Here is a 26,584-nt window from a genome sequence, read left to right on the forward strand (position 1 = left end):
TCTTCTTTACCTACAGAATAAAATTTGAACTCAACATTTGCGGCCCTATATATGTATGAGCCGTTTCTAGCCTGTATTATTAATCTTTAAAGTTTTGAAACATTCTTAAACTGATAGAAAAGTTACAAATACAGCTCTTTCTCAGTTACCAGGGCCTGTATTTAAGCAGAGGCAGGAATGTGGAGCTGACAGGCCATTGGCCTGGTGCTGGGTCTGTAGCAAAATGTGACCCTGTTGATAACCCTTTAAATCCCATTTCAACCAAGAGCTGAAGCTAATCAGCAAATCTGGGCCTCTGAACACACGTGGAGCCTGGAGTGTCAGCTTTACTCTGGCTAAGAGCTGCTGCTGCACACCTCTATTTGAAAGCAACACCTTGCTGCAGTGACTCATCTGCATCCAGAGCTTGCTCAAGGGCAAGGTAAAGCTGGATTACCTGGGCCTGACTGTAAAGGGTTTTTTGGAGATGTCTTCATGCTTGCCTTGGCTGAGTCCATCCACCTCGCCTGAGTGCTGATCTGCCAGCACCATATCAGAGTCTGTAAGCAGGTAGTGAACATAGAATCCTTCATTGTCTGCAAGGCCTCCCAGGAAGACATTTGTCTTTTTCCCGTTTTCCTTATCAGGAGGCCTTGTGAAAAGGAAGAAAGAGAAAGGCCAAGGTGGGGCTGGACCTGGCAATAAAGAGCAAGTTTAAGCTCGTCCATTGCCACCTGGACTGGTGGATTGTCTAATTTTCTAGTCAGATAATAAAACAGGATCAACACTTAAAGAAAAAAAGGAAAAAGGAAAATTGCACATACAATACAAATAGCTCTTTTCTTGAACCATTTGATCAGCACAGGAGTTTTGACCTGCTCCGTTTCCAACCTGGGCCGATTCATACCTCCTTAGGCAACCTGGTGGTACCCCACTCCCGGGAGGTCACCATATTGATGCCAAACTTAGTGCAGACACCCAATTGGCATAGTGCACTGCAGCCCAGAACTCCTGAGTTCAAGCGATCCTCCAGCCTCAGCCTCCAGAGTAGCTGGGACTACAGGCGCGCGCCACCGCGCCCGGCTGCTTAAACCATTTGAGAGTAAGATGCAGACCTTGAATAGTGTGCATTTCCAACAAAGTCTTTCTCCTGTATAACTGTAATACAGCTATCAACATCAGGAAATCAATACTGATACACCATTATCATCTAATCTTCAGACTCCACGGAAGTTTTGCCAGTTGTCCTAATAATGTCCTTAATGGCAGAAGGATCTAGTTCAGAATCACACATGACGTGTAGTTGTCGTGTCTTTTTAGTCTCCTTCAATCTAGAATAGTCCCTTAGTCTTTTGTGGATTTTCATGGCCTTGACAGTCTATCATTTCAATCTTATAGGCTATAAAATACAGCTTAAGGGTCTAAATTGAATTGGCTGATCTTTCATTTTGTACCAATGATTGAGTTTTTTTAAAAAGTTATGAAATTTTCAGCAAGGACTTCCAAAGAGTTGCCAATTTAAAATTGTATGAAGTAAGGGTACTTTTGTGCAAATTCATACATTTGAATTAGAGGTAAACAGTAATCGATGTCTGGTGACCCAAATATTTACTTGAGGATATTGTTAATAATCCAGATTCCTGGATTCCACCCAGCCTATTGAATCAGAATTTTCAGAGGATAAGACTTCTGACTGTATTTTTAAAACTTCCTCACATGTTTTTGATGTGGTGGGCAGTTGCAGGATATCTTTGAAAAGTAATTATTTATGTTAGTGATCTAATACCCAGAAGAATTTTGATATGTAACTCTTCATACATTTTAAAGTTCAGATTTAAACATTTTATCAAAAGATTAATTAACTGCAAAGAATCTAATTTCCAATGTGTTTTTATTGTATATATATATAATATATCTTTTTCAAAATCTTGAAGCTGCACATTTAGCTCATATAATTTATAGATAATGTTCATCATATAACCTAATTTGCACAGACAGTTCTGTCAACATGTTACTCCTTTCAATATTGATTTCTTATAGAAGCTCTCTGATTTGCTTCCTTGGGGCTCTCCCTCTGAATTTATGCGTTCTCAAATTGTCCCTTTGTTTGGCACTCTAGAGGTTTTTATTTTTTGTGTTTTTTTTTTTAAACCTCAGCATTGTATAGGCATAATAAAGTTTGGGATAAAAGAGAGATGTGGCATTTTTTTTGTAAAGTGGGAGAAAGAACATGGGAAAGGAAAACCAATTTAAATCTCTGTTAGGAAAGAGTACATATAAAAGTTGAAACTCTGGACACTTACTCTCTTAAAACTTTTCCTGCACAGGTACCCATAGGAATAGAGTACTATACCTTAAAAACTACTGATTTAAGCTATGATATCTACCTAAATAGTAAAGAACTATTGACATGAATATTTTTGCATGTGTCTGTTATACTTGAGAGACTTGATGTACATGTAATATGTTGTCCCTGTGTGTTCTTCCCACTTACTTCTTCTAATCTAGGCATATTCTTGTCTAAGGCAGCATTCCAAATACAGTGGTAACAAAGGAGCTGAGAGGGCTTCCCTCATTCATTTGTTTTAGGGGAGACTAGCATGGTAGGAACAACTGGATGATAGGAATGAGTATGATTTTCCTCCTGTAAGAAGGCATGTAGGCTTTGGGAGACGAGTTACCTTCTACACTAGCCCAGGCCTGCCTTCTTGACAGAGAAGATGTGTAGAAACCAACTGGCACCAAAACCACTTTGGCCAAGGGGAACAGGCGCAAGGTCTCTGGCTTAAGGCCTAAAAATAGCTGGCAGGAGAACAGGGTGTATTAATAGCTCAGATTGCAAAGCATGTGTCCCATAGCCTGAACCTCATATTCAGGGGTTTCTTCCAGTCTCTTTCATGGCATAGAGTCCAGGATTGAGTCCATTGTAGGGGCTCAAGAAACTTTTCTAGATATGTTTCCAAATCCCATTCCACAAGTTTTAAACTTTTCCTCTCTGTCTACCATTTCCCCCTGCCTGTTTAGCATCTGTCATCTTCATTTGTATCCTCTATAATCTCCTCTTTCCTTCTATGTTTCCTCACTCTGATCAGCCTAGATCTGGATGATCATGCAAGCAGAGAAGTTTATTCATTCATTCTTTTATCCACTCATTTCACAGTTATGTATTAAGTGCCTACTATGTGTCAAACTTTATGCTAGGCATTGAGGAGGAAACAGATAAAAAGATATCCTGTCTGCCTTTAAGAAGTTCACAATCCAGTGAGGGAAACAGGTGTATACTATGACTATAATGCTAAAAATAAAATAAATAAATGCCAAGTCTTTAGGTAAATACAGACAGTATGAATGAATAAACAGTAAGAATGAATGAATAGTGCTAAGGTACAATCTTTCGGGAAAGAAAGATTTGTAAAGATGTCTGTTTCTTCCAAATTATTCTGTGTGCTTTTTGCAGTTCCAGTCAGAATTGCAATAAGTTTTTTAAATTTGAGATATAATTCATAACATACAATTTGCCCATCTAAAGCACACCTCAGTGATTTTTGGCATATTCACAGAGTTGTACAAACATCATCACAATCTATTTTAGAACATTTTCACCACCCCAAAAAGAAACCCCATACTCATTAGCAATCACTCTTCATTTTCTTCCAACTTTCCTTGCCTCAGGCCTAGGCCATCACTAATCTATTTTTTGTCTCTATGATTTTGCTCTTCTGGACAGTTCATATGAATGAAATCATACAATATGTGACCTTTTGTGTCTAGTTCCTTTCACCTTTTTCAAGGTTCATCCATGTTGTAGCATGTGTCAGTACCTTATTCCTTTTTATACAAAATAATACTCCATTGTATGGATATACCACATTTTATTTATCGATTCTTCAGTTGATGTATACTTGGATTGTTTTCACTTTTTGACATCATGAATGATAATGCTATGAATCTTTGTGTACAAGTTTTTGTATGGGTGTATGTTTTCAGTTCTCTTGGATTATTATAGTTTTACTAAAATCCACACTTGGTGGACTTTAACCCCACAGTTCTCAGGACTCCTGCACTTTGATTTTCTTCTTTCTGCTAATCCTTGGTTTTGGAAGCATCACTCCCCTTTTGTAGGCCAGTTCATTTAGCAGGAGAATGCCCTGAGGCATATAGACTCTAGAGCGGGCCACAGGTGACTGTTAATATTTAAAATAGATTAAATTAAAAATTCAGTTCCCCCACAACATTTTAAGTGTTCAGTAGCTATATGTGGCTTGTGGCTACCATACTGGATAGCTCTGCTTTACAACAATAGTGCTGCTAAGTGCTAAGTAACCTCCAGGCCATCACTTCCCATCTGTGCATTTGGTCTCTCATCAGTGTATAAGAGTGGTGAACATCAAAAGCCCTATCTTCCTCTGGCATTCTAAGTGATTTATGATTCAGTCTTTGGTATTTGCCTCCTCCCACCTCCTCCTCCAGCCCTTTTCCTTGTTCAGCCAGGAGTATCCAGAGGGAACATTAAGCTGCTAATGGGTCAAGCTATGTTGCTCCCACACCCTGCTCCCTTGGTGAATGGGAAAGTGAATTGAGGGTATACTTATATCTAAGTGCTTCACATTTGTGCAGTGCTTCATGGATCATAGAACACATTATTTCTTAATTTTCCCAAATCAAAGAATCTCAAAACTGGAAGGGTCTTAAAGGTCATCTGAAAGTTCACTGAACACAAATCACATGGGTTGCTTATAAAATGAAATTCCAAGGACCCCACTCCCTCAAGAATGATCAGATAGATGACAGGGTTTCCCTGTTCCAACCTGCACAATCCTACGCTTCTGGACAACCCTGGCATTTAGAAAAAGTGTTAATCACTCAATTGTGTTCGACTCTTTGCAACCCCATGGACTATAGCCTGCCAGGCAACTCTGTCCATGGAATTCTCCAGGCAAGAATGGAGTGGGTAGCAATTCCCTTCCTCAGGAGATCTTCCTGACTCAGGGATCGAACCTGGGTCTCCATTGCAGACAGATTCTTTGCCATCCGAGACACCAGGGAAGCCTGACATTTGGAAAGGCTTTCCTTATATTGCACTCTCCCAATTGACCTAGCTCTTCCAATTATAGTTACAAAATACTAATTTGTTTCTTTCCCATAATCTTCAGGTTCATTCATTCATTCAGAAAGTATTTATTGAGCACCTGTTATATACAAGGTTCTTTCCAAGGTGTTGGGGATTCAGTAGTGAACAAGAGTAACTTGGTCTCTGCCTTCAGGAAGCTTACAGTCTAGTAGGTGAGACAGACAATTAGCAAAAAACCCCAAAAAACAGTAAATAAATAAGACAATTACAACTTGAGAAAAATGCTATAAAAAAGAACAATTTTGTGATGAAGAATATCAGGAAGGACTGATGCTGGTCATGGAACGCTTCACTAGGGAAGTGACAGTTAAACTGAGATCTGAAACATGAGGTATAGCAAACCATTCGAGGAGTTCAGGAAAGATAGTAAAAGAACATGGCATGTTCTCTCAGTCAGAAGGCTAATGTGTTTGGAGTCTGGTGAACAGAATGGAACAATGGCACATAATGAGTTGGAGAAGATACTGTAGCCTGGTCTGTGTTTATAATAGATCATTTTGGTTTATGTATAGATTGGAAGGGGCAGGAGTGTAGTGGGAGGCCAGTGTGGGGTCACTGTGGTCATCCAGGCAAGACATGAAGGTGGCTCATACTAGGGTGGCAGCAACAGAGATACAGGTATTTGAGACTTACTATCAGGTTTCTCATTATATTCTCACCTCCAGGCTAAACAGATAAGTCCAGTCTTCCTTTTATAACAGTTTTGACCCTCTCATCTGGGTACTTCTCCTCTGGAAGACCTAACTCACTAGATTAGATCCTGCCTTGTGATGCTTTAGTGAGGAACCCAGTTTTCCCCATCTGTTTTGTGTGTGTGTGTGTGTGTGTGTGTGTGTTTTGCTCAGCTCTCTCCTCCTATCTTGTGCTTTACTTTTCTGCTAGTTTAGGAAACTAAAATCTCCAGTTCAATGGCTATCCTCATACAAAGAGAAAGAGCTGCAGTCTTCCCTTGTCATTAATTAGCTATACGTTTTTCACTGATTTGACCATGAATCTTAAGTATTTACTGTGCCAACTGTGCTTAGAGAAGACAGAAAGGAAGAAGACACGGTTCCTTCCCTTGAAGAGCCCAGGGTATAATGAGGACAGTAAGGTCCCAATAAATGTAATACAAGGTAGAACCAATAGACCACAAGGAAAGTGAGATAAAGGGGCTTGGAAGGAAGAAAGAATTTTCCGCTTTGAGGTAGGTGAGGAGAAAGAGGAATTAGAGAAGACTTTCTGGAAGAGGTTACCTTGGAGTATCTGGGACTGGGGGTGGACAAGTGCTTTTTTATATGGCGTGGTCAAGGATGACCTCACTGAGAAGCCAACATTTGAGCAATAACTCAAAAGATAGGGAATAAGTCATGTAGCTCTCTAGGGGAAGAATACTCAAGTGGAAGGCACAAGTTCTGAGGTTAAGTGTGATTGGTGTTGCCAAACAGTAAAGAGGCTATGTGGCTGGAGCAGAGAGGTGGGGAGAGGAAGAGAGAATGGGAGTATTTGAGGACAGAGATGTAATGAGGGAATACATCATGTAGTAGGTCAGTGTGAGGACTTTTACTCAAAATGATATGGGATGACATCTGAACATTTTGATCAGAGGAATGACATGATCTGACATACTTAAAATGGTGACTTTGGACTATGATGGTAGTAGATGTGAAGGAAGTAGTCTAATTCTGAATATATTTTGCATCAGTAATGGATAATAGTGAATATGGAGAGTATAAGGATAAGGTAGTTGTAGAAATTTTCCTTAAAAAAATATTATATACTTTGAGCTGTCCCATACCATATGGCTTCCAGGTAAAAGGGGAAAAAAAAAAGCTGGGTCTGCTGCAAGTGTTCCCAATCTGTAGCCCATCAGCTAAATCTCTCATTAATAGTTTTGTTTGACCACAGTGTTTAAAGTCAATTGCATCACTTAAAATTCAGAAACAGATTTCAAGTCTCTCTTGAAAAACTGGAAAATTGGGCAGTATTGAGACCTCATTCCCAGAGGGCAAAAGTTAATAGGCATCATGTTTAAGTGCTAGATGCCTCCTCTTTCCAGAGCATGTATTCTCAAGTTTTCCAGTCCCCACACCTCCCTATTTTTCCCCCTAAAACTAAGTGTCATTGTGCACATGCTGCTGTTTGCTTCTTTCTTTTTATTTTTTTGATACAGTAAAATACTTTATTTATTTATTATTCAAACTTAAAAATTATGAAACATTCTGAATATATAAAATGTAGAGATTTATATTATAGACACTCACTTGTTCATTTTATATACTTAATACATACTGATATTTCACCTAGTCTTTTTTAAATTGAAGTATAATTTGCTTACAATATTGGTTTTAGGTGTATAGCATCATGATTCAATATTTTTATACATTACAAAAATGATCATCAAAATAAGTCTAGTTACCATCTGTCACCATACAAAGTTGTAGTATTATTACTGTATTTTCTATGCTATACATTACATCCACAAGACATTTATTTTATAGCTGGAATTTTGTACCTCTTAATCTCCTTCATCTGTTTCACCCATTCCCCACCCCACCTCTGCCCCCAGCAACAACCAGTTTGTTCTCTGTATCTATGAATCTGTTTCTGTTTCATTATGTTTGTTTTTAAGAGTCCACATATAAGTGAAATCATAGGGTATCTGTCTTTCTCTGATTTACTTCATTTAACATAATATCCTCAAGTCCATCTCTATTATCACACATGGCAAGGTTTCACTCTTTTCTTTTCTTTTTTTTTTAGTTCTACCACTTTATTGCTACCAACCCATTTCCCTCCACCCTCGTGCACACATGCTCAGTCATGTAATCCCATGGACTTCAGCCCACCAGACTCCTCTGTCCATGGACTTTTCCAGGCAAGAATTCTGGAGTGGGTTGCCATTTCCTTCTCCATCACTCTTTTCTTATGGCTGAGTAATATTACATTTTGGGTGTGTGTGTCCCCATGCACATGTGTGTGTGTGCGTGTGTGCTCCCTCCCCTCTCCCAACAAGCCAGGGGCCCCAGCCAGTTGTGTATGTCAGAGAAAGAAGACACTAGAAGGAGTAAGGTGCCTACATCAATAATGTATAACTTGAGTACAGAGCCAGGGAGAGAGATGTACACTCCTGTGTGAGTGTGTGTAACTGGAAGTGGGCTCAGGTAAGCTGTTCTTGTATTCTTGTATAGGTTTGTTCTTATCTGTGCCTGTGCACCTTCTATGTACCAGGCTCTATTCTGGGTATCGAATCTTATTGCTAGGGATGTAGCAATGAACAAGACAGACTAGGTCATTGTTATCGTGGAGTTTATATTCCAGTGAAAGATATAGATAATACACAAGTGAATAAAATACATGAGCTAATTTCAAATAAAAGAAAATAAAACAGAATAATGTGATAGTTTCTGGAGGGTGCACATAGGTAGATACATAAGTGTGTGGTGCATATACTTGCAGATGGGCCCATGTTCGAGTCCTATATCCATATATTAACGCTATTTGTTTCTATGTGTGAAAATGAGCAGTTTCTGTGTCTGCAGTGTTTTTTATATTAGTATACATGTTTCTACGTATGCAGGGGTGCACAGGTCAGTATACATGTGGGGACACGTGTGCATGGGTGTGAGGTGTACGTCAGCATTTAGCTGTAACTAGAGATGTCCCCATGGGCCACTTGTCAGTGAGCCAATTAAGGAAGTGACTTTTTTTGCATCCGGCATTCAGGGCCATTTGCCAGCTTCCTTTCTCCCAGATCCTTCCCACTTTAGACAGCTCTCTGTGCTTTTCTCCTCTCAGCCCTAGGAAGGCAAAGCCAATGAGAGGATAGTGACTTAACTCATTGAGCCAGGAGCTGGAAAGAAGCTGATAATCTTCCGTGAAATCGCCAAAGACCTGGCTTCCCTGCTAGTCCTTGTCCTTCACACTATGAGGAGAAACAGTCCTGGCTTGAAGTCAGAAGACCAGAGGATCTATTCTTGGCTCTGCCGCTTATTATTGTGACCTTGATCAAGCTCCTACCTCTCTCTGGGTTTTAGTTACCTCCTTCATAAGTTCTCTGGGTGGTAAGGAAGGAGAGGAAGCACAGTGATCTTTATGGAGGGCTACGTGGTGCTGCTCAAAGGAGGTGGGAAGGCATTCTGAGAAGGGGCATTGGCATGATTAAGATTGTGGAAGTGGCACTTTGTGTATAAGCAAAGCCAGGAAGAATCTCCTTTGAATAAAATTCAAATTTCTTACCATGCCTACAAAGCCCTATGTGATCTGGCTGTTGCCTACTTCTGATTCTTACTCTCCTTCTTGTTCACTCTGCTCCAGCCATATTAGCTTCCCTTCTGTTCTTTGAATAGGCCAAGCTCTTTACTACCTCATCATTTTTCCAACTTTTGATGTTCTCTTTGCCCAGGATACTCTTCTCAAGAACTCATACATTTGCCTACTCTCATTGCTCAGGTATGAGCTCAAATGTCACCTCTCCAGAGAGAGGCCTTCCTTGACCATCCTACTTAAAGAACTTATCCTCTAGTATTTACCAATATTTAAAATGTCCATATTTTTTTTTTATTAGCTGGAGGCTAATTACTTCACAACATTTCAGTGGGTTTTGTCATACATTGATATGAATCAGCCATAGATTTACACGTATTCCCCATCCCGATCCCCCCTCCCACCTCCCTCTCCACCCGATTCCTCTGCGTCTTCCCAGTGCACCAGGCCAGAGCACTTGTCTCATGCATCCCACCTGGGCTGGTAATCTGTTTCACCATAGATAATATACATGCTGTTCTTTCAAAATATCCCACCCTCACATTCTCCCACAGAGTTCAAAAGTCTGTTCTGTATTTCTGTGTCTCTTTTTCTGTTTTGCATATAGGGTTATCGTTACCATCTTTCTAAATTCCATATATATGTGTTAGTATGCTGTAATGTTCTTTATCTTTCTGGCTTACTTCACTCTGTATAATGGGCTCCAGTTTCATCCATCTCATTAGAACTGATTCAAGTGAATTCTTTTTAATGGCTGAGTAATATTCCATGGTGTATATGTACCACAGCTTCCTTATCCATTCATCTGCTGATGGGCATCTAGGTTGCTTCCATGTCCTGGCTATTATAAACAGTGCTGCGATGAACATTGGGGTGCACGTGTCTCTTTCAGATCTGGTTTCCTCAGTGTGTATGCCCAGAAGTGGGATTGCTGGGTCATATGGCAGTTCTATTTCCAGTTTTTTAAGAAATCTCCACACTGTTTTCCATAGTGGCTGTACTAGTTTGCATTCCCACCAACAGTGTAAGAGGGTTCCCTTTTCTCCACACCCTCTCCAGCATTTATTGCTTGTAGTAAAATGTCCATATTTTTGACCCAACAGTTTCACTTCTAGTAATTCATCCTACAGATATATTTTCAAGTGAGAAATGACATATTAATAAAGATACTCATTGAAATATTTATTTGTTAAATAAATTATGGCACACACAAATAGTGGAAGAACATTATGCATATGACAAAGAAAATGAAGTAGCACTTTAAGTCTTGATGGAAAATGATATCAAGATATATTATTAAATTTAAAAATTAAGTAAGGTGATCAAGCTCTATATTTAAGATTTGTGCAGTTTATTGAATGCATATTATATTCAATAAAAAACAAGATACAGAAAAATTTATATTGTATGCCACCATTTGTATAGAAAAAAAGAGAGAGCATGTAAACATAGAAGTATGTATATATGTTTGTCTAATAGGCCTGTCCTGTGCTTAAAGCAGTTCTTTCCCACCTCCCCATTCTATGCTTGTTTGGGGACTGTAAAGTATTTATTTCTCTTCTGAACAGAATTAAAATTCAGTTTTCAAGTTCATTTAAAAATTTACATGTCTTTTTATGTTCAGTTCAGTTCAGTTGCTCAGTTATGTCTGACTCTTTGTGACCCCATGGACTGTAGCATGCCAGGCTTCCCTGTCCATCACCAACTCCCGGAGTATGCTCAAACTCATGTCCGTTGAGTCAGTGATGCCATCCAACTTTCTCATCCTCTGTTGTCCCCTTCTCCTCCTTCCTTCGATCTTTCCCAGCATCAGGGTCTTTTCTAATAAGTCAGTTTTTCACATCAGGTGGCCAAAATATTGGAGTTTCAGTTTCAGCATCAGTCCTTCCAATGAACATTCAGGACTGATTTCCTTCAGGATTGACTGGTTTGGTCTCCTTGCAGTCCAAGGGACTCTCAAGAGTCTTCTCCAACACCACAGTTCAAAAGCATCAATTCTTTGGTGGTCAGCTTTCTTAATGGTCCAACTCTCACATCCATACATGACTACTGGAAAAGCAATAGCTTTGACTAGATAGACCTTTGTCGGCAAAGTAATGTTTCTGCTTTTTAATATGCTGTCTAGATGGGTCATAGCTTTTCTTCCAAGGAGCAAGCGTCTTTTAATTTCATGCCTGCAGTCACCATATGCAGTGATTTTGGAGCCCCGAAAGATAAAATCTGTCACTGTTTCCATTGTTTCCCCATCAGTTTCCATGAAGTGATGGGACCAGATGCCATGATCTTAGTTTTCTGAATGTTGAGTTTTAAGCCAACTTTTTCACTCTGCTCTTTCACTTTCTTCAAGTGGCTCTTTAATTCTTCTTCGCTTTCTGCCCTAAGGGTGGTGTCATCTGTGTATCTGGAGTTATTGATATTTCTCCCGGCAGTATTGATTCCAGCTTGAGTTTCATCCAGTCTAGCATTTCGCATGATGTACTCTGCATATAAGTTAAATAAGCAGGGTGACAATGTAACAGCCTTGACGTACTCCTTTCCTTATTTGGAAACCAGTCCATTGTACCACGTCCAGTTCTAACTGTTGCTTCTTGACCTGCATACAGATTTTTCAGGAGGCAGGTAAGTTGGTCTGGTATTCCCATCTGTTTAAGAATTTTTTGCAGTTTGTTGTGATCTACACAGTTAAAGGCTTTGGCATAGTCAATAAAGCAGAAGTAGCTTCCCTCATCTCAATAGGTAAAGAATCTACCTGCAATGCAGGAGATCCGGATTCAATTCCTGGGTCGGGAAGATCCCCTGGAGAAGGAAATGGCAACCCACTCCAGTATTCTGGCCTGGAGAATCCCATGGACAGAGAAGCCTGGCTGGCTATAGTCCCTGGGGTCACAACAGTTGGACACGACTTAGCGACTAAACCACACAACCACAGATGTTTTTCTGGAATTCTCTTGCTTTTTCTATGATCCAATAGATGTTCCAATTTGATCTCTGGTTCCTTTGCCTTTTGTAAATCCAGCTTGAACATCTGGAAGTTCTTGGTCCACGTACTGTTGAAGCCTAGCTTGGAGAATTTTGAGCATTACTTTGCTAGTGTGTGAGCTGAGTGCAATTGTGCAGTAGAAGTACTTATTTAAAAATCATAAAATTGAAAAATAATACTGAAAGGAATATTGTTACTGTTAAATCTTTGTATACAGTCTGAAAGTTCCTTAAGATGTCTTTTTAAAAATTTCTCAGTCATTATTATGTCATTCTTTATATCTTTCATAATGCTTATCATAATCAGAAATTATCTGTTATATTTTTACTTGTATATTTCCTGTACTATTATTGGAATATAAGCTTCATGTTGTCAGGGATCTTGCTTATCTTAGTCTCTGTGCCTTATTTCTATTCATATATATAGCACATAGTAGTTGAATAAGCAAATGAATCGATGCAGAAATGACTGAAGGAAACCAGGCTGAAACCTAGAAAGGAGAAGGAGGCAAGGCTGAGGAGGTAGACAGCAAGAAGTTGATAGAGGGTGGTGCTTCTCAACTTTAAAGGTGCATCAGATTTACCTATTGATTCTTTATACCAACTTGTAGTAAAGAAGCAGATTCTTGGACCTTTTGATTGTGATTCTGAGTTTGGGCTCAGGAATCTACATTTTAACAAGTTTCCTAGGTGACTTGGGTGCTGGTAATCTAGAGATCCCACTTTGAATAACACCAATGCAATGTTGACATCACTTTCAGGGAATCACATTCGTGATACCATTTCTCCTTAATACATGCCTCGAATGGAAGAGAGAAGACCATGGTCCCATTTTATCAAATGAGGTTCAGAGATGGCAGTGCCTTTTCCAGTGACACACAGCTTGTGTATAAAGTCTGTCTTGTGAGGCCAGTGTTTCTGACCAGTCAGTTCAAGGTGTGGGGGCAGATGGCTCACCCTCACAGAATATTCCCAGGCCTTGGTGTTACTGAATGGATTTTATGACTGTTCCTATTTTTGTTTGTTTGTTTGTTTGGGGGAAGAAGTCATACTCCCTAATGACTGGCTCTTTCTGATACATCTCAGGGAGGGCAATGAGCCAGAGGAAACCACCCAGATCACATACCGAGAGCTTCTGGTCCAAGTGTGTCGGTTCAGCAATGTTCTCCGAAAACAGGGTGAGTGTGGGGATGTAGGGAGAGGACTGGAGAGCCCAGCCAGGGGGTATCTGAGGACTTGGGGGAAACTGACAAGGAACAGAAGGAGTCTGCTAACAGAGGAACAGACAGGGTCACCTGGGGGCGGGGGAGGTGGGCAGGTGGTAGATAACTAGATGAGAAAGAACATGTAGCAGCAGGTGGGATCCACCATGGTCCATGATCTGTGTCCTTTACCTGCAGGCATTTGCAAGGGTGACCGAGTGGCCATCTACATGCCCATGATCCTGGAGCTCGTGGTGGCTATGCTGGCATGTGCCCGCCTTGGGGCTCTCCACTCGATTGTGGTAGGAACTGGGGCTGGAGAAAGGGGCCTGGTGGGGGTTAGGGCTCAGGAGGAGTAGGTTGAGCCTGGATGATGGAGGACTTTAAAAACCAGACTAAGGCACTTAGAATGTTTGTGTCATAGGTTTCTTATTCCTTTTCTTGTTCACTCAATCCCTGGGTTGCCCTCTTTCTCAGTCTTTCTTCCCTTTTCTAGTTTGCGGGGTTCTCTTCAGAGTCTCTTTGTGAACGGATCTTGGATGCCAATTGCAGCCTTCTCATCACTACAGGTGACTAATTCTCTCACCCCTCCCCCAAAATCCCCACACTCAAAGTCTTGGTCTTCAACTAACTAGTTGGTATTTGAGACTGCTTAGCGTAAAGGGTAGGGGCAGCCTACTCTTTATCTCCCTGTTCCACCTCAGCCTACCCTCTGTTAGCTCAAATCACCTGGAAGATCCAGAGACAAGAGGCCTACCCAGGAAGGACTGAACATTGTACCTGCTAGGGATAGAGGGGTAGAAGTGTGGTGCCTTCCTAAGGCTTGGAATATCTGTTGCTCCCCAAAGATGCCTTCTACAGGGGGGAAAAGCTTGTGAACCTGAAGGAGCTGGCTGACGAGGCCCTGGAGAAGTGTCAGGAGAAGTAAGTGTGTTTGGTCTGCTGGCTACTGCCCTGAGTTGACTGGGCATTTCCCCAGTGCCAGGTCTCCTTTGTCCCTCCTACCCTAGAAGGACATGGGTGGGTCTCGCCAAATTCTCTTTTGAGCCGACCGGCCCACCACTTCAGACTTTTCTTTCCTCCAGGGCTTTCCCAGTGAAATGCTGCATTGTGGTCAAGCACCTGGGGCGGGCAGAGCTGGGCACAGGTGACTCTCCCAGCCAGTCTCCTCCAATTAAGAGACCATGCCCGGATGTGCAGGTGAGTCTGATACCATTATGCCCTCCTCTGGCCTCCAAGTGGCTCCCTCTTCCTCCCCAGGAAGTTCCTGATGTCCGTCTTTGTTTCCTTATCATAATGCTGAGGATCTAGGAGCAGTCCTCGGAATGGCTTCCCTGGCAGGGCTGGCTGGAGCTAGGGGACTTTGACCTTGGATGTAGGTAGGGAGCTTTGGGAACTTAGCACAAGAGATTGTGAGGAAGACCCCTGTGCTGGTTGGAATATTCTGGTGGGCACAAGGGACCTTTTGGGATTGGGCTTGGGTTAGAAATGGGATGACCTGGGTGACTATATGTAGTCATCTTAAATACTGGGCTTTGGTTTGGAGTGGGCTACTTGTGTGGTCCCATCATGGAAACACCAGGATCTGCCCCCAAAACGTGGCCCTTGATAGCTTTGGATACATGCTTCTGATGGAGAAGCCCAGTGGTGGCCTCCAGGTGTAAGGAGCATGAAGGATGAAAGCTCCAGGGTCCAGAGGACAGAGGGTTTCTGAAATTCTGTGACTTGAGAGGCTTTCAGTAGTCTTAGAGCTAGACAGACTTCAGTCTAGTCTAGGAACATTGGAGACCCCTGTCAGCATTTGGGGTTCTGAAGGTATAGAGGCTGTGAATAGGATCAGGAAAATGGAGGCTGGGAGGACCAGTGAGAGAGGAACCAGAGGGAAAGGAAGCAGCCAGAGGTTTGGGGCACACTGGCCCTTCCCTCCCCTTCCCCTATCCTTGGACCCTGCTCACCACCCTTTCCGTGGGCTCTTAACAGGGTAAGCCGAAAGAGAAACTCAAGCACATCCGGCCCCAGGTATCCACCTCTGCGTTGCCTTGGGCACTGCTTTCCTGCATGCTTGTTTGCTCATCCAACTGCTCTTTGCCTGTTCGCCCCATTGAAGTGACTGCCAGACCCAACCCCCTTCTCTCTGCCCGTAGGTAGTCTAAGTCACTCTGAAGGGTCATGAGACCAAATGCTTATTGCTCTGAATTGGCATAGAGCATGGATCTCAGAGAGGTAGCAACAGACATCCCATCTCACTCCTGCTTCTCAGGACCATTGTGGGAGAGAGGACCAAGCAACCTGTCAGAAAGTTTTTACTGTGCACTTAGCTGAGGCAGAACCAGGAGAGACAGGAGGAGGAACAAGCAGAGGAGATGCAGACCTTGACCTTGGGAATCACCATCAAGTTGGCAGCGAAGAAGCTTCCTAAATATATTTATAAGCTACTTTGGGATTTACAAACTACACATAAACTCTGATATAATTAAGTGCTAAATTGAACAAGTTATATTGTAGCTGAGTCTAAGAAGAGAGATTCTTAAGTGGGGACTCAAAGCTGATTAGTATAGGGGACTCAAAGCTGATTAGTATAGGGGAGAGACTGGGTTTGGAGTCCAGAGACCAATTTTTAGCTATATAACCTTAAATGAGTCACCCATTCTCTCTGGACTTCAGTTCCCTTATCAGTAATGGAGACATGATAGTAAATGCTTTAAAGGAACCTCTTTCCTTATTAAAACAGAACATAAAAGCCACTATTCCTCTGAGTTTTACCATCCTCATAGGATGTCTTACTCTAAATCTGCTATGATCAACCTCTTAGGCTAATGGTAAATATAATACACCTTTTCTCTATTCTCATTAGCATGGTGGAGACAGATCTGAGTCCCAGGGGAAAATGTTTTCATTTGAAAACTCAGGCAGGGACCTAAGACTTTTCTCTTGAAAGAGGAAACAAACTTAGTGGTTAGAATACAGGCTCTGGAGTCAGACCACTTGGGTTCACATCTTGGCTCTGTTACCTGCTATACGGGAACTTGTGCAAGTTTCTTAAACTCCTTTACTTCAGTTTCCCCGTCTCTAAAATAAGGATAAAATTGTACCTACCTGACAGGGTTTTGTCAGTATAGGTAAGGTGTTTGACACATAGTAACTGCTCCATAAATGTTAGCTTTTATTATTTCTAATACAGCAGACAGGCTGACATTTCTAAAAGAGAGTTTAGAAAAGAAATAAACACTTACAATTCTTAATACCAGGGGTTGTTGGACCACAGGCTCCTGGAATTTTATTCCTTGGAGGTAAAAAGAGTCAGTTACCAAAAACCCAAAGACCATAAAAATCGGCTTACAAAACCCAGGTTGGTTGGCCTGAGAACTGTAGTCAAAACTGGAAATCTTGGCAGAGCTCCAAACCTCTCATTTTTAAGCAGTCTTCAAGGGAGGGCCTGTTACAGTTGGCAGGGACCTTCCTCAACCATATTACCTATAAGCTTCCTCATATTCCTCTCTCACACCTGGCAGCTGCCCTCCCTAAGGCTTTCCTGGTCCAATAACAAAGGCCAGCTCCTTGATTCTTATTTCAGAAAATTCAAACCTTTTCCTGGTTCCAAGCCCTGGGCCCTCATAGGTATACACCTAATTCACAACCAACATGTGTGCCACTGATTGCTCTCACCCTGCTTCCTGGTGCTGGTTATCAGCTCCACACCTGGAGTACCCACCCCACCCTCCTTACCCACACCCACAAAGGAAGCAGTTTTACAAGATCACAAGAGTCCCCTCATTGCCACAATGTAACTGTGCTTTGCCCTTACATGTACCTAGTGCCTTTTCTGTCCACACCGTCACCATAGACTAGCTCCATTTGCTCAAAGCACTATCGACACACTTCTGCTTAAATACATTAATGCCCTCATGTCAAGTAGATCATCTGGTGGGCAAAAAATTATTCATGTGACAATGTATGTGTAAACCCATATGGCTATTCCAATAAAAAAAAAAGTGTGTATTTTTGTGTTTTCTAGCTTGTGGGGACCTTCTCTCTGTTCTTTTTCTTCTTAATGGTGTCTCTCTTGACCTGGATTTGTCATGCTTATGTGCCAGAAACTTCCATTTCTCCAAGTAAGAGACAGATAGTTCAGAAAAAGGAGAATGGTAATTTTATAATTTATCAAGGTATGTGCCTAACACTTTGGGGCTTTTAAAACAAATATGCCCACAATAAATTACTATATAACCATATAATGAGAGGAGTAGGATGTTTCCTCTTATACTATCATGTCTACCTGCCAGCTGGGACTATAGAACAAGGAGGTAATGAATATGAAACAGTTTTGTGACAGTTAAATCAAACCCACAATAGTTTCCATCATCTCACTCTTATTTCACCTCCCAGAGGAGTTCAGTGGAACTGAACTAACTTTTCACCTTCCTGACATTCATCAGTCTTCTCTGCTCCTCCCCCAGACAATCCAAGGCTTGATGTTTACTAGGTAATAGTTTTCCTTTGATGTTTCCAAAATCCTGTGAGACCATCAGGGCAAGAATGACTATCCTTATTTTAAAAATGAGTAACTTGAGGTAGAGTGGCTTGCCCATGGTCATATATATCTAGGAAGTGGCAGAACTAGGAATCGAAATCCAGTGCAACTTTGGATGAACTCAGGGAATACAACTTCACTCAGCAAAGAGTAGACTTAAAACTGGTTTTTCAAACAGGTGGTATAATTCAGAAAGTAAAACAGTTTCAAGGAGAGTTTAGAAAAGTTTCAGGATGACAGACTGAAAGGCACTTCAGTATTAGAGGGACATCCTTCTACTGGGAGAAACCCACCTTGATCCTTTTCCACCAACTTAAAGCAAAGTTTCCTGCTGAATGGAACCTCAAGAAAGTGTCTTTATGAGAAACCCATTGGTACCAGTGGTATAGGGTCAGGGGCAGAGCTGGAGTAGGAACCTTCAGATGTGGATGATGTCCGGACATGCAAAAAAAGATGCTTGGACCAACATCTGTTGTCTTCTTTTGCTACTAACTATTGGGGTCAGGTACCCACCTCACCTGCAGGCTCTGACTAATTCTGCATTTCTGAATTGTGTGGTATCTGCATCACTGCTGATGAGCCACTAGTCCCATATGTGTGTAAGTACATATGTGTGTATATAGGCCTGTATATGCATATTCATTCATCCAACAAAATTTTACTGAGTGCCTATTGAGTGCTAGGCATTTTACTAGGTGTTGGAGATTTAGGAGGGTGGGCAAGAAAGACATGCCACTGTACTCATAGAGGTCACTATCTGGGGAGACGATAATCAAGAAAACAGCTAAGTAAAATAACTGGAAATATGTGCTATGTGGTAAAGAAATAAGGTGGTGTGATCAAGAATTATAGCAGGGATGGGAATTCCTTGGCCATCCAGAGTTAAGACTCTGCACTTTCACTGCTAAGGGCCCATGTTCAATTCCTGGTTGGGAAACTAATCTCACAAGCTGATTAAAAAAAAAAAAAGAATAGTAGCAGGGGTGAGGGTGGGTCTGGGAGCCTATCAGATGCTGTTTAGGTTAAGCCTTTCCAATAAGGTGACATTTAAGCTAGGAATTGAAGAGCGAGAAGGAACCAACCGAGGGGGCCCACCTCAGCATGAGGCTAGGTGAGAGAAGTTCTGGAGCAGGGTGCTGGGAGTACCCAAGAAGCCTCTTGTTCTGTTTCTATTCTCCCTGCCCCATTTCACCCTCACTGGGCCCTTCCTCCCTCTCAGGACCTCCACCTGCCACTCCCACCCTGGCCCCTCCAGGTGCTAGGTAGGAATGAATTTTGCCCCCAACCTGAGCTGTTCACAGTTCCTCCTTGCCCATTCCTATTTTCTTCCCCCTGCAGATCTCCTGGAATGAGGGGGTTGACTTGTGGTGGCATGAACTCATGCAGAAGGCAGGGGATGAGTGTGAGCCTGAATGGTGTGATGCTGAAGACCCACTCTTCATCCTGTACACCAGTGGCTCCACAGGCAAACCCAAGGCAAGTGTGTGTGTGTGTGTGTACATACACTGTGTAAGGGTGAGAAGTGAGTTTCTGAGGAAGCATGTAATAACGTGAAATTTACAACTCTGAGTTTCAGAAATATCACATTACCTTTTCTAAATCAAACTGACATAAATCCTCAATCACTGATGGTGAAGCCCAGGGTGAGACAGTTCAAGTGGGGAGCCTCAGGGTGCCCAGAAAAGGAGGAAAGGATAAGTCCATGTGGCTGACATCTTTGTTTCCTGCCCATACCCACGTGGTTTGGTTGAAGAAGAGCTGCCTGTAAAGTCAAGGCCAAGAGTGGGCACAAGGATCCCTCTTGGCCTTCTTAACTACAGCTCTTAGAGTTCAATCCCTTCCACATGCCACACTGGCAACATCTAATCCCTCCCAGAGCAGGGAACTGGAAACACTTAGAACTCTGACTTAAAAGATATATCACTCTACCTTCCACTTGCCACATCCATAAATTATTCTCTCCACATGCTTTGGCATATTCCTCAATGAACATTTAGAGACACAGCTTGGGCCTGTCTTTCCTTGGAGAAGGAAATGGCAACCCACTCCAGTGTTCTTGCCTGGAAAATCCCATGGATGGAGGAGCCTGGTAGGGATGAGGTATTAATGGAGCAAGCAAAGAAGATTCTTTTTTCCCCACTCTCATTCTGTCAACGTATAATTGAGTGTGTGTGCATGAACACACAACAGAGACACTATTAGATGTGAGTGTACCGAAAGGGTTCATGTGTGTGAAAGTAATGTGGGTGGTTCAGAAATACCATCTTAAGGTGTGAGTATGGATGATGGACTGACTATATAAGTATATGTGGTGTGTGAGATGGGAACGTGGAGAAAGGAGGATGGAAGAGAGATGGATGCTGTAAAAGCAGTGCTGGTGGGGCCAGAATCCCTGGGGAGGCTTTTCCTCTACATTTGGTAGTCAGTGAGGGTGAGTCCAACTTGAGGCCCTATTCTTTCCACAGGGCGTGGTACACACAGTTGGGGGCTACATGCTCTATGTGGCTACAACCTTCAAGTATGTGTTTGACTTTCATGCAGAGGATGTGTTCTGGTGTACTGCAGACATTGGCTGGATCACTGGCCATTCCTATGTCACCTATGGGCCACTGGCCAATGGTGCCACCAGTGTTTTGGTAAGCAGGGTGCTGGGACCCATGGCTACCTGGTTTATTTAGGGGATGGACAAGATGATCCTGGGTGATGACCTCCCAAAGCCACCTTGCCTAAAGGCAGAGGTACTTATACAATGACCTGTTTCCTTGAGAAAGAGTTCTCAGAGGGTTGTATATGCTGAGTGGGAAAATCTTTTGGCTTGTCTGGTAAGGGTGTGAAGACAGGGATTTGTCAGAAAAGGCAAAATACTGAGCCTGAGGGTATGGTAGGGGAATGGAGGGACTATTGAGAAGGACTGAAAATGACCAGCCATTATTGGGGTCAGTTTGAGGGGATTCCCACATACCCGGATGTGAGCCGCCTATGGAATATCGTGGAGAAGTACAAGGTGACCAAGTTCTACACAGCACCTACAGCCATCCGTCTGCTCATGAAGTTTGGAGATGAGCCTGTTACCAAGTGAGACCCCTCTCTGGCTGCTGCCTCTTGAGTGTCCCTCAGAGCTGGTGCTGGCCTTTGCACAGTCCTTTCCATCCCGTTATTCTAACACCCTGGCTTGGAATAGGGGAGGAGGCAGAAGAGCCTGTGCATGTCTTCCTGGTTCCTAGTGGTGCTCAGAGCCTCCCTTTCTCCCCACTCTCCTCCTGCCCAAGGCACAGCCGGGCGTCCTTACAGGTGCTAGGAACTGTGGGCGAACCTATCAACCCCGAGGCCTGGCTGTGGTACCACCGGGTGGTAGGTACACAGCGCTGCCCTATCGTGGACACCTTCTGGCAGACAGAGACAGTGAGTAATGGGTTCAGAAGGCTGGAGCTCAGGCAAAGTGTGGGAAGAGTGACTCAAATCCCTGATCTCTGACTTCCACAGGGTGGCCATATGCTGACCCCCCTCCCTGGTGCCATACCCATGAAGCCTGGTTCTGCTGTGAGTGAGGCTCCCTGGCTGGTCCTGGGCTAGGCAGGGGAGAGTCTTGGAGCATTCAGGCTAGGTAGAGGGTGGGGGACTGGACTGATAGGTGTGGGGAATTTGGGGCTCTGGGGCTCCCTAGAGGTAGAGAGTTGAGTCAGAGTTGTCTCATTCCTCCCTATGGGTCCTGTCTCCTCTTTGCTTCTAGACCTTCCCGTTCTTCGGGGTAGCTCCTGCAATCCTGAATGAGTCTGGGGAAGAGTTGGAAGGTGAAGCTGAAGGCTATCTGGTGAGATCCTGGCCCTTGTGGGTCTTTGATGAGGCGGAGGGGAGGATGGTCCACAAAAGGGCACAGTGTGCTTTCCTTTAGAGTTTAGAACCTAATCTTTCCTGGTAGCTGCTTTTGGCTAAAGCTCCATGGTTGAGGGTTTATTCTCTGCAGAGAGACCCTAGCGGGGCAATCCTTCTGGATATTTTGCCTGCCTCTAGGCCTCTGGGTCCACAAAGCTCTTAAGGGCTCTGCTCAAAGATACCTGATGGTGCCTTTTTGGGTCTGGAAGACATAGTGGAAAATCATATAGGCTCGAGTCAACCTGCCTGGTTCAAACCTGGCTCTGCCTCTTCTGTGACTTTAGATAAGTTACCTAACCCCTCTGAACATAAATATTCTCATTTGTAAAAGAGTACCTTTGTCTGGAGAAGGAAATGACAACTCACTGCAGTACTCTTGCCTGGGAAATCCCATAGACAGAGAAGCCTGGTGGGCTGTAGTCCCTGGGATCGCAAAAAAGAGTCGGACACAACTTAGCAACTAAACAGCAATAGCAGCAGTATCTTTGTCTCCTGTGGTTGCTGGATTGATTAGATGATTCATGTGAAGGGTTTATTTAGCACAGAACCTAAGAGTTGGTGCTTGATAAATGTAAGCTGTTGTTGTGATCATTTAGTAGTTGTAGGGAGATCATTAGCACCCTCACCCTCCAACCCACTTTGTTTTTACTAAGAGCAAGCTTCCCTGGTGGCTCAGATGGTGAAGAATCTGCCTGCAATGCAGGAGACTTGGGTTTGATCCCTGGGTGGGGAAGATCCTCTGGAGAAGGGAATGACTACCCAATTCAGTGTTCTTGCCTGGAGAATCCCATGGACAGAGGAGCCTGTCAGACTATAGTTCTTGGGGTCCCAAAGAGTTGGACACGACTGAGTGACTAACACATTTTTAAAAGAGCAAGTTAGTAACATGGGCAAGACTTGAATCCAGGTCCTCTGACTCTTAGAATAGAGTTCTGTCCATCCCACCAATCTGCTGCCACAGGACATTACTGATTGGGGCAATAATTATTTACTTATGTGTGGGTCCGACATTTTTATGTAACTGCTTTCATTTGCATCAAATTGTACCTGCATCCCTGAGGGATTACCTAAAAGGAGACTCAAGGTACTTCCCTGTGGTCCAGTGGCTAAGACTCCACATTCCCAATGCAGGGGGCTGGGTTCGACCCCCAGTTGGGAAGCTACATCCCGCATGCCACAACTAAGACCCAGCAGAGCCAAATAAATAAAAATATTTTTTTTTAAAAGGAGACTCAAATTTATTAAATGCTTATTACTAACAGAGCATCTGCTAGGCAGTTTCCACATACTATTAATTTAATCCTCAAAATAACTTTGGGAGGTAGAAATTATTTTCTCTGATTTACAGATAGGATCCTGAAACTCAGAGACATAAAGTTACTTACCTGAGGCCACACAGTTAGTAAGTGGCAGAGTTAGGATTCCAAGCCTGGACTGTCTGTCTCCAAAGCCTATACTTTGTTCTACTTCTTGGGAATAGCATTCAGGCTATTTCTCCTAAGGTTTGGCAAAGACATAACTGTCTTCCTGTGAGACAGTGTAGCAGATGGTTACCACTTCCTCACCCTCCAGGTGTTCAAGCAGCCCTGGCCAGGGATCATGCGCACGGTCTATGGGAACCATGAACGCTTTGAGACCACCTACTTTAAGAAGTTCCCCGGGTACTACGTGACAGGAGATGGTGAGCCTTAGCTATCCCCTTCTCACACCTCCCACTGACATGTACCATCCCCTTTCATTTTCAAGAAGAGTTGGTTAGGGATGTGTCTTATGTATCAATGTGTAATATCTAGTCAGAGATACAGAGAAGACCATAAGAACAGGAATGAGTGTTACAGGAAGGCTCTCAGCATGGTGCTGAGATTTGATGTATGAGGGAAAATGTTCTTGTTTTCATCACTGCTAGGCTGAAAGAGAGGCAGCGCATGGCAGTATGTATTACCATGTCACGTGCGTCCCCATGTCTGAAGCCTATGTTTTCCCATATGTCCATCCACCAATCCATTCTTCCATAAATACTAATTGAGCACGTACTACTTATCTAAGCACAGGAGATGTTACCATGAATAAGGGGGGCAAGGTCTCCGCTCTCATGGGGTTTACATTCTAGTGAGGAGAGACAGGCAGTAAATTCAGCAAATAAATACTGCAGGGACGGCCACCATACATGGGGTGGTGAGAAGTTTCTTTGAAGTGATATTTGACCAGAGACCTAAAGAAGAAGCCAGGTATGGGAATATCTGGAGTAAAAATGAATGTTCTGTACCAGAGAGACTTAAGCATGGAATGTCTGAGGAACAGACTGAAGCTTGTGTAGCTGGAATGTAGCGAGCAGCAGCAAGAACGCTGTATCAAGTTGGACAGGGAGATAAGACAGGGCCTTGTGAGCCATGGTGAGGAATTTGGATTTTGTCCAGTGTACGGTGGGAGACCATCAGGCTTTTTAAGCAGAGACGTGATTAGAATTTATTTATTATTTAGAAAATAACTTTGCTTGTTTTATGGAGAATAGACTTTAGGTCAGTATATTAGTTATCTATTGCCATGGAACAAATTAACGGCAAACCTGGCAGCTAAAAACAACAACAAATATTATCTCGTAGTTTCTGAGGATCAGGATTCTGTGAGTGGCTTCGCTGGTGGTTCTCATTCAGAGTTTCTTGTGGGTTGCAGTCAACCTGTGGTTGGGGCTGTAGTCATCTAAAGGTCTGACTGAGCCTGGAGGACCCACTTCTTTTTTTTTTTTTCCATTTATTTTTATTAGTTGGAGGCTAATTACTTTGGAGGACCCACTTCTAAGCTCACTTATGTGGCTGTTGGCAGGAACCTTCAGTTCCTTGCCACATGGACCTCTCCATAGGGCTGCTCATGATGTGGCAGCTGGCTGCCCCCAGAGCAAATAATCAGAGAGAATGCAACCAAGATAGACGCCACAGTGTCTTCTATAATCTCATCTCAGAAATGACATCCTATCATTTCTGCCAAATGCGATTGCTCACTAGACAAACCCTAGTACAATGAGATAAAGGAATACACAGGGGTGTGAATACCAGGAGATGGAGGTGGGTGTGACCGTCTTGGAGCCTGGCTAGCACAGCAGGAAGACTTGTTAGGAGGCTGCTGCCCTGGGTACAGCAGTTTGGTGATGCGGATCACTGCAGTATCCTACTGTGGTGTATTTATTTTCTCCTCCCAGGCTGCCGGCGGGACGAGGATGGCTATTACTGGATCACCGGCAGGATTGATGACATGCTGAATGTATCTGGTGAGGGCCAGGGAGGGACCATCTTCCCTTATCATTAACCCTGCTCACCCAGCAACTCCCAGCCAAAGCCTTCTAAGAGAACCAGACCACACCTGGAGTGCAGTGTTCAGTTCTGGGCTGAAGAGTAATAAACACTGAAGAGTACCTGGAGGAGGGGAACCAGGATGGTGGGGCAACGATGTCCCTTGAGGAATGAATGAAAGGCCGTCCCCATTTGACCAGACCGGGACTGCCTTACTGGGACAGATGGAACAGGGGCTGGGACTTCTCTCATGGCAACTTCCTTTCCCTTGACAAGGACACCTGCTGAGCACGGCAGAGGTGGAGTCAGCACTTGTGGAACACAAGGCTGTTGCAGAGGCAGCCGTGGTTGGCCACCCTCATCCTGTGAAGGGCGAATGCCTCTACTGTTTTGTCACTTTGTGCGATGGCCACATCTTCAGCCCAGCTCTCACTGAAGAGCTCAAGAAGCAGAGTAAGGAGCTTCCTTGGGCAGGGATCGCCAGGTCTGTCCTGATGGCCCAGTCGCCACAGCAAGTTGTTGGGGAGGGGATGTAGTGAGCTAGTTTCTCAAACCACAAACAGATCCCAGGGGCTGACTGCCCTCTTCCCACTCAGTCTCCATCATGTTAATAATGATTGACATTTGTAGAATTCTTTCTCTGTGCCACTGAACTAAGCATTTTATTTTTATTTTTTTGAACTAAGCATTTTAAATGCATTAATACATTTAATCTCTAGTCACCTCTATGAGGCTTCCCAGGTGGCACAGTGGTAAAGAATCTGCCTGCCAATGCAGGAGATGCAGAAGACATGGGTTTGATCCCTGGGTCGGGAAGACCCCCTGGAGTAGGAAATGGTAACCCACTCCAGTATTCTTGCCTGGACAACTCCATGAACAGAGGAGCCTGGCGGGCTACAGTCCATGGGGTCACAAAGAGCCTGACACAACTGAACAACTGAGTGCACACACCTCCATGAAATAGATCCTATTGTTACTCTCATTCTAAAGATGAAGAAATTGAGGCTCAGAGAATTTAGGAATAAATCACTTGTTCGAGGCCACACTGCAAGTAAAGTGAATTTCAACTCTAGCAGGCTGATTCTAGAGCTTGAGCTCCATGAAGGTGAATTAATATACAATGAGAGAGTAAAGAGACAATGTGTTAAACAGAGAGAAAGACAAAAAGTGAGCCTGAGCATGATTAGGTTGGGAACAAAGCCATCTCTGCCTTGGTTTTGGGCAGCCTGGCTAAGGGTACTGGAAAAATGCATAATGATTTGTCGGTTACAGTTAGAGAAAAGATTGGCCCCATTGCCACACCGGATTACATCCAGAATGCACCTGGATTGCCTAAAACTCGCTCAGGTATGTTCAG

General features: G+C 43.2%; 1 protein-coding gene across 1 annotated transcript in view; it reads left to right on the forward strand.

Annotated features, from left to right (window-relative positions):
- The window catches only part of ACSS2 (acyl-CoA synthetase short chain family member 2), a 45,461-nt gene that overhangs the window by 17,873 nt on the left and 1,004 nt on the right, over nt 1–26,584 (forward strand). Inside the window, exons 3-17 of the mRNA XM_061127126.1 lie at nt 13,421–13,512; nt 13,735–13,838; nt 14,033–14,105; nt 14,385–14,460; nt 14,622–14,736; nt 19,406–19,543; nt 20,533–20,703; nt 21,009–21,142; nt 21,337–21,469; nt 21,551–21,607; nt 21,798–21,878; nt 23,513–23,621; nt 25,137–25,205; nt 25,504–25,680; nt 26,500–26,574. Of these exons, the coding sequence (XP_060983109.1) occupies nt 13,421–13,512; nt 13,735–13,838; nt 14,033–14,105; nt 14,385–14,460; nt 14,622–14,736; nt 19,406–19,543; nt 20,533–20,703; nt 21,009–21,142; nt 21,337–21,469; nt 21,551–21,607; nt 21,798–21,878; nt 23,513–23,621; nt 25,137–25,205; nt 25,504–25,680; nt 26,500–26,574 (1,604 nt within the window). The remainder of the gene's footprint in view (nt 1–13,420; nt 13,513–13,734; nt 13,839–14,032; nt 14,106–14,384; nt 14,461–14,621; nt 14,737–19,405; nt 19,544–20,532; nt 20,704–21,008; nt 21,143–21,336; nt 21,470–21,550; nt 21,608–21,797; nt 21,879–23,512; nt 23,622–25,136; nt 25,206–25,503; nt 25,681–26,499; nt 26,575–26,584) is intronic.

Source organism: Dama dama, chromosome 23, assembly GCF_033118175.1.
Source record: "Dama dama isolate Ldn47 chromosome 23, ASM3311817v1, whole genome shotgun sequence".
NCBI lineage: Eukaryota > Metazoa > Chordata > Mammalia > Artiodactyla > Cervidae > Dama > Dama dama.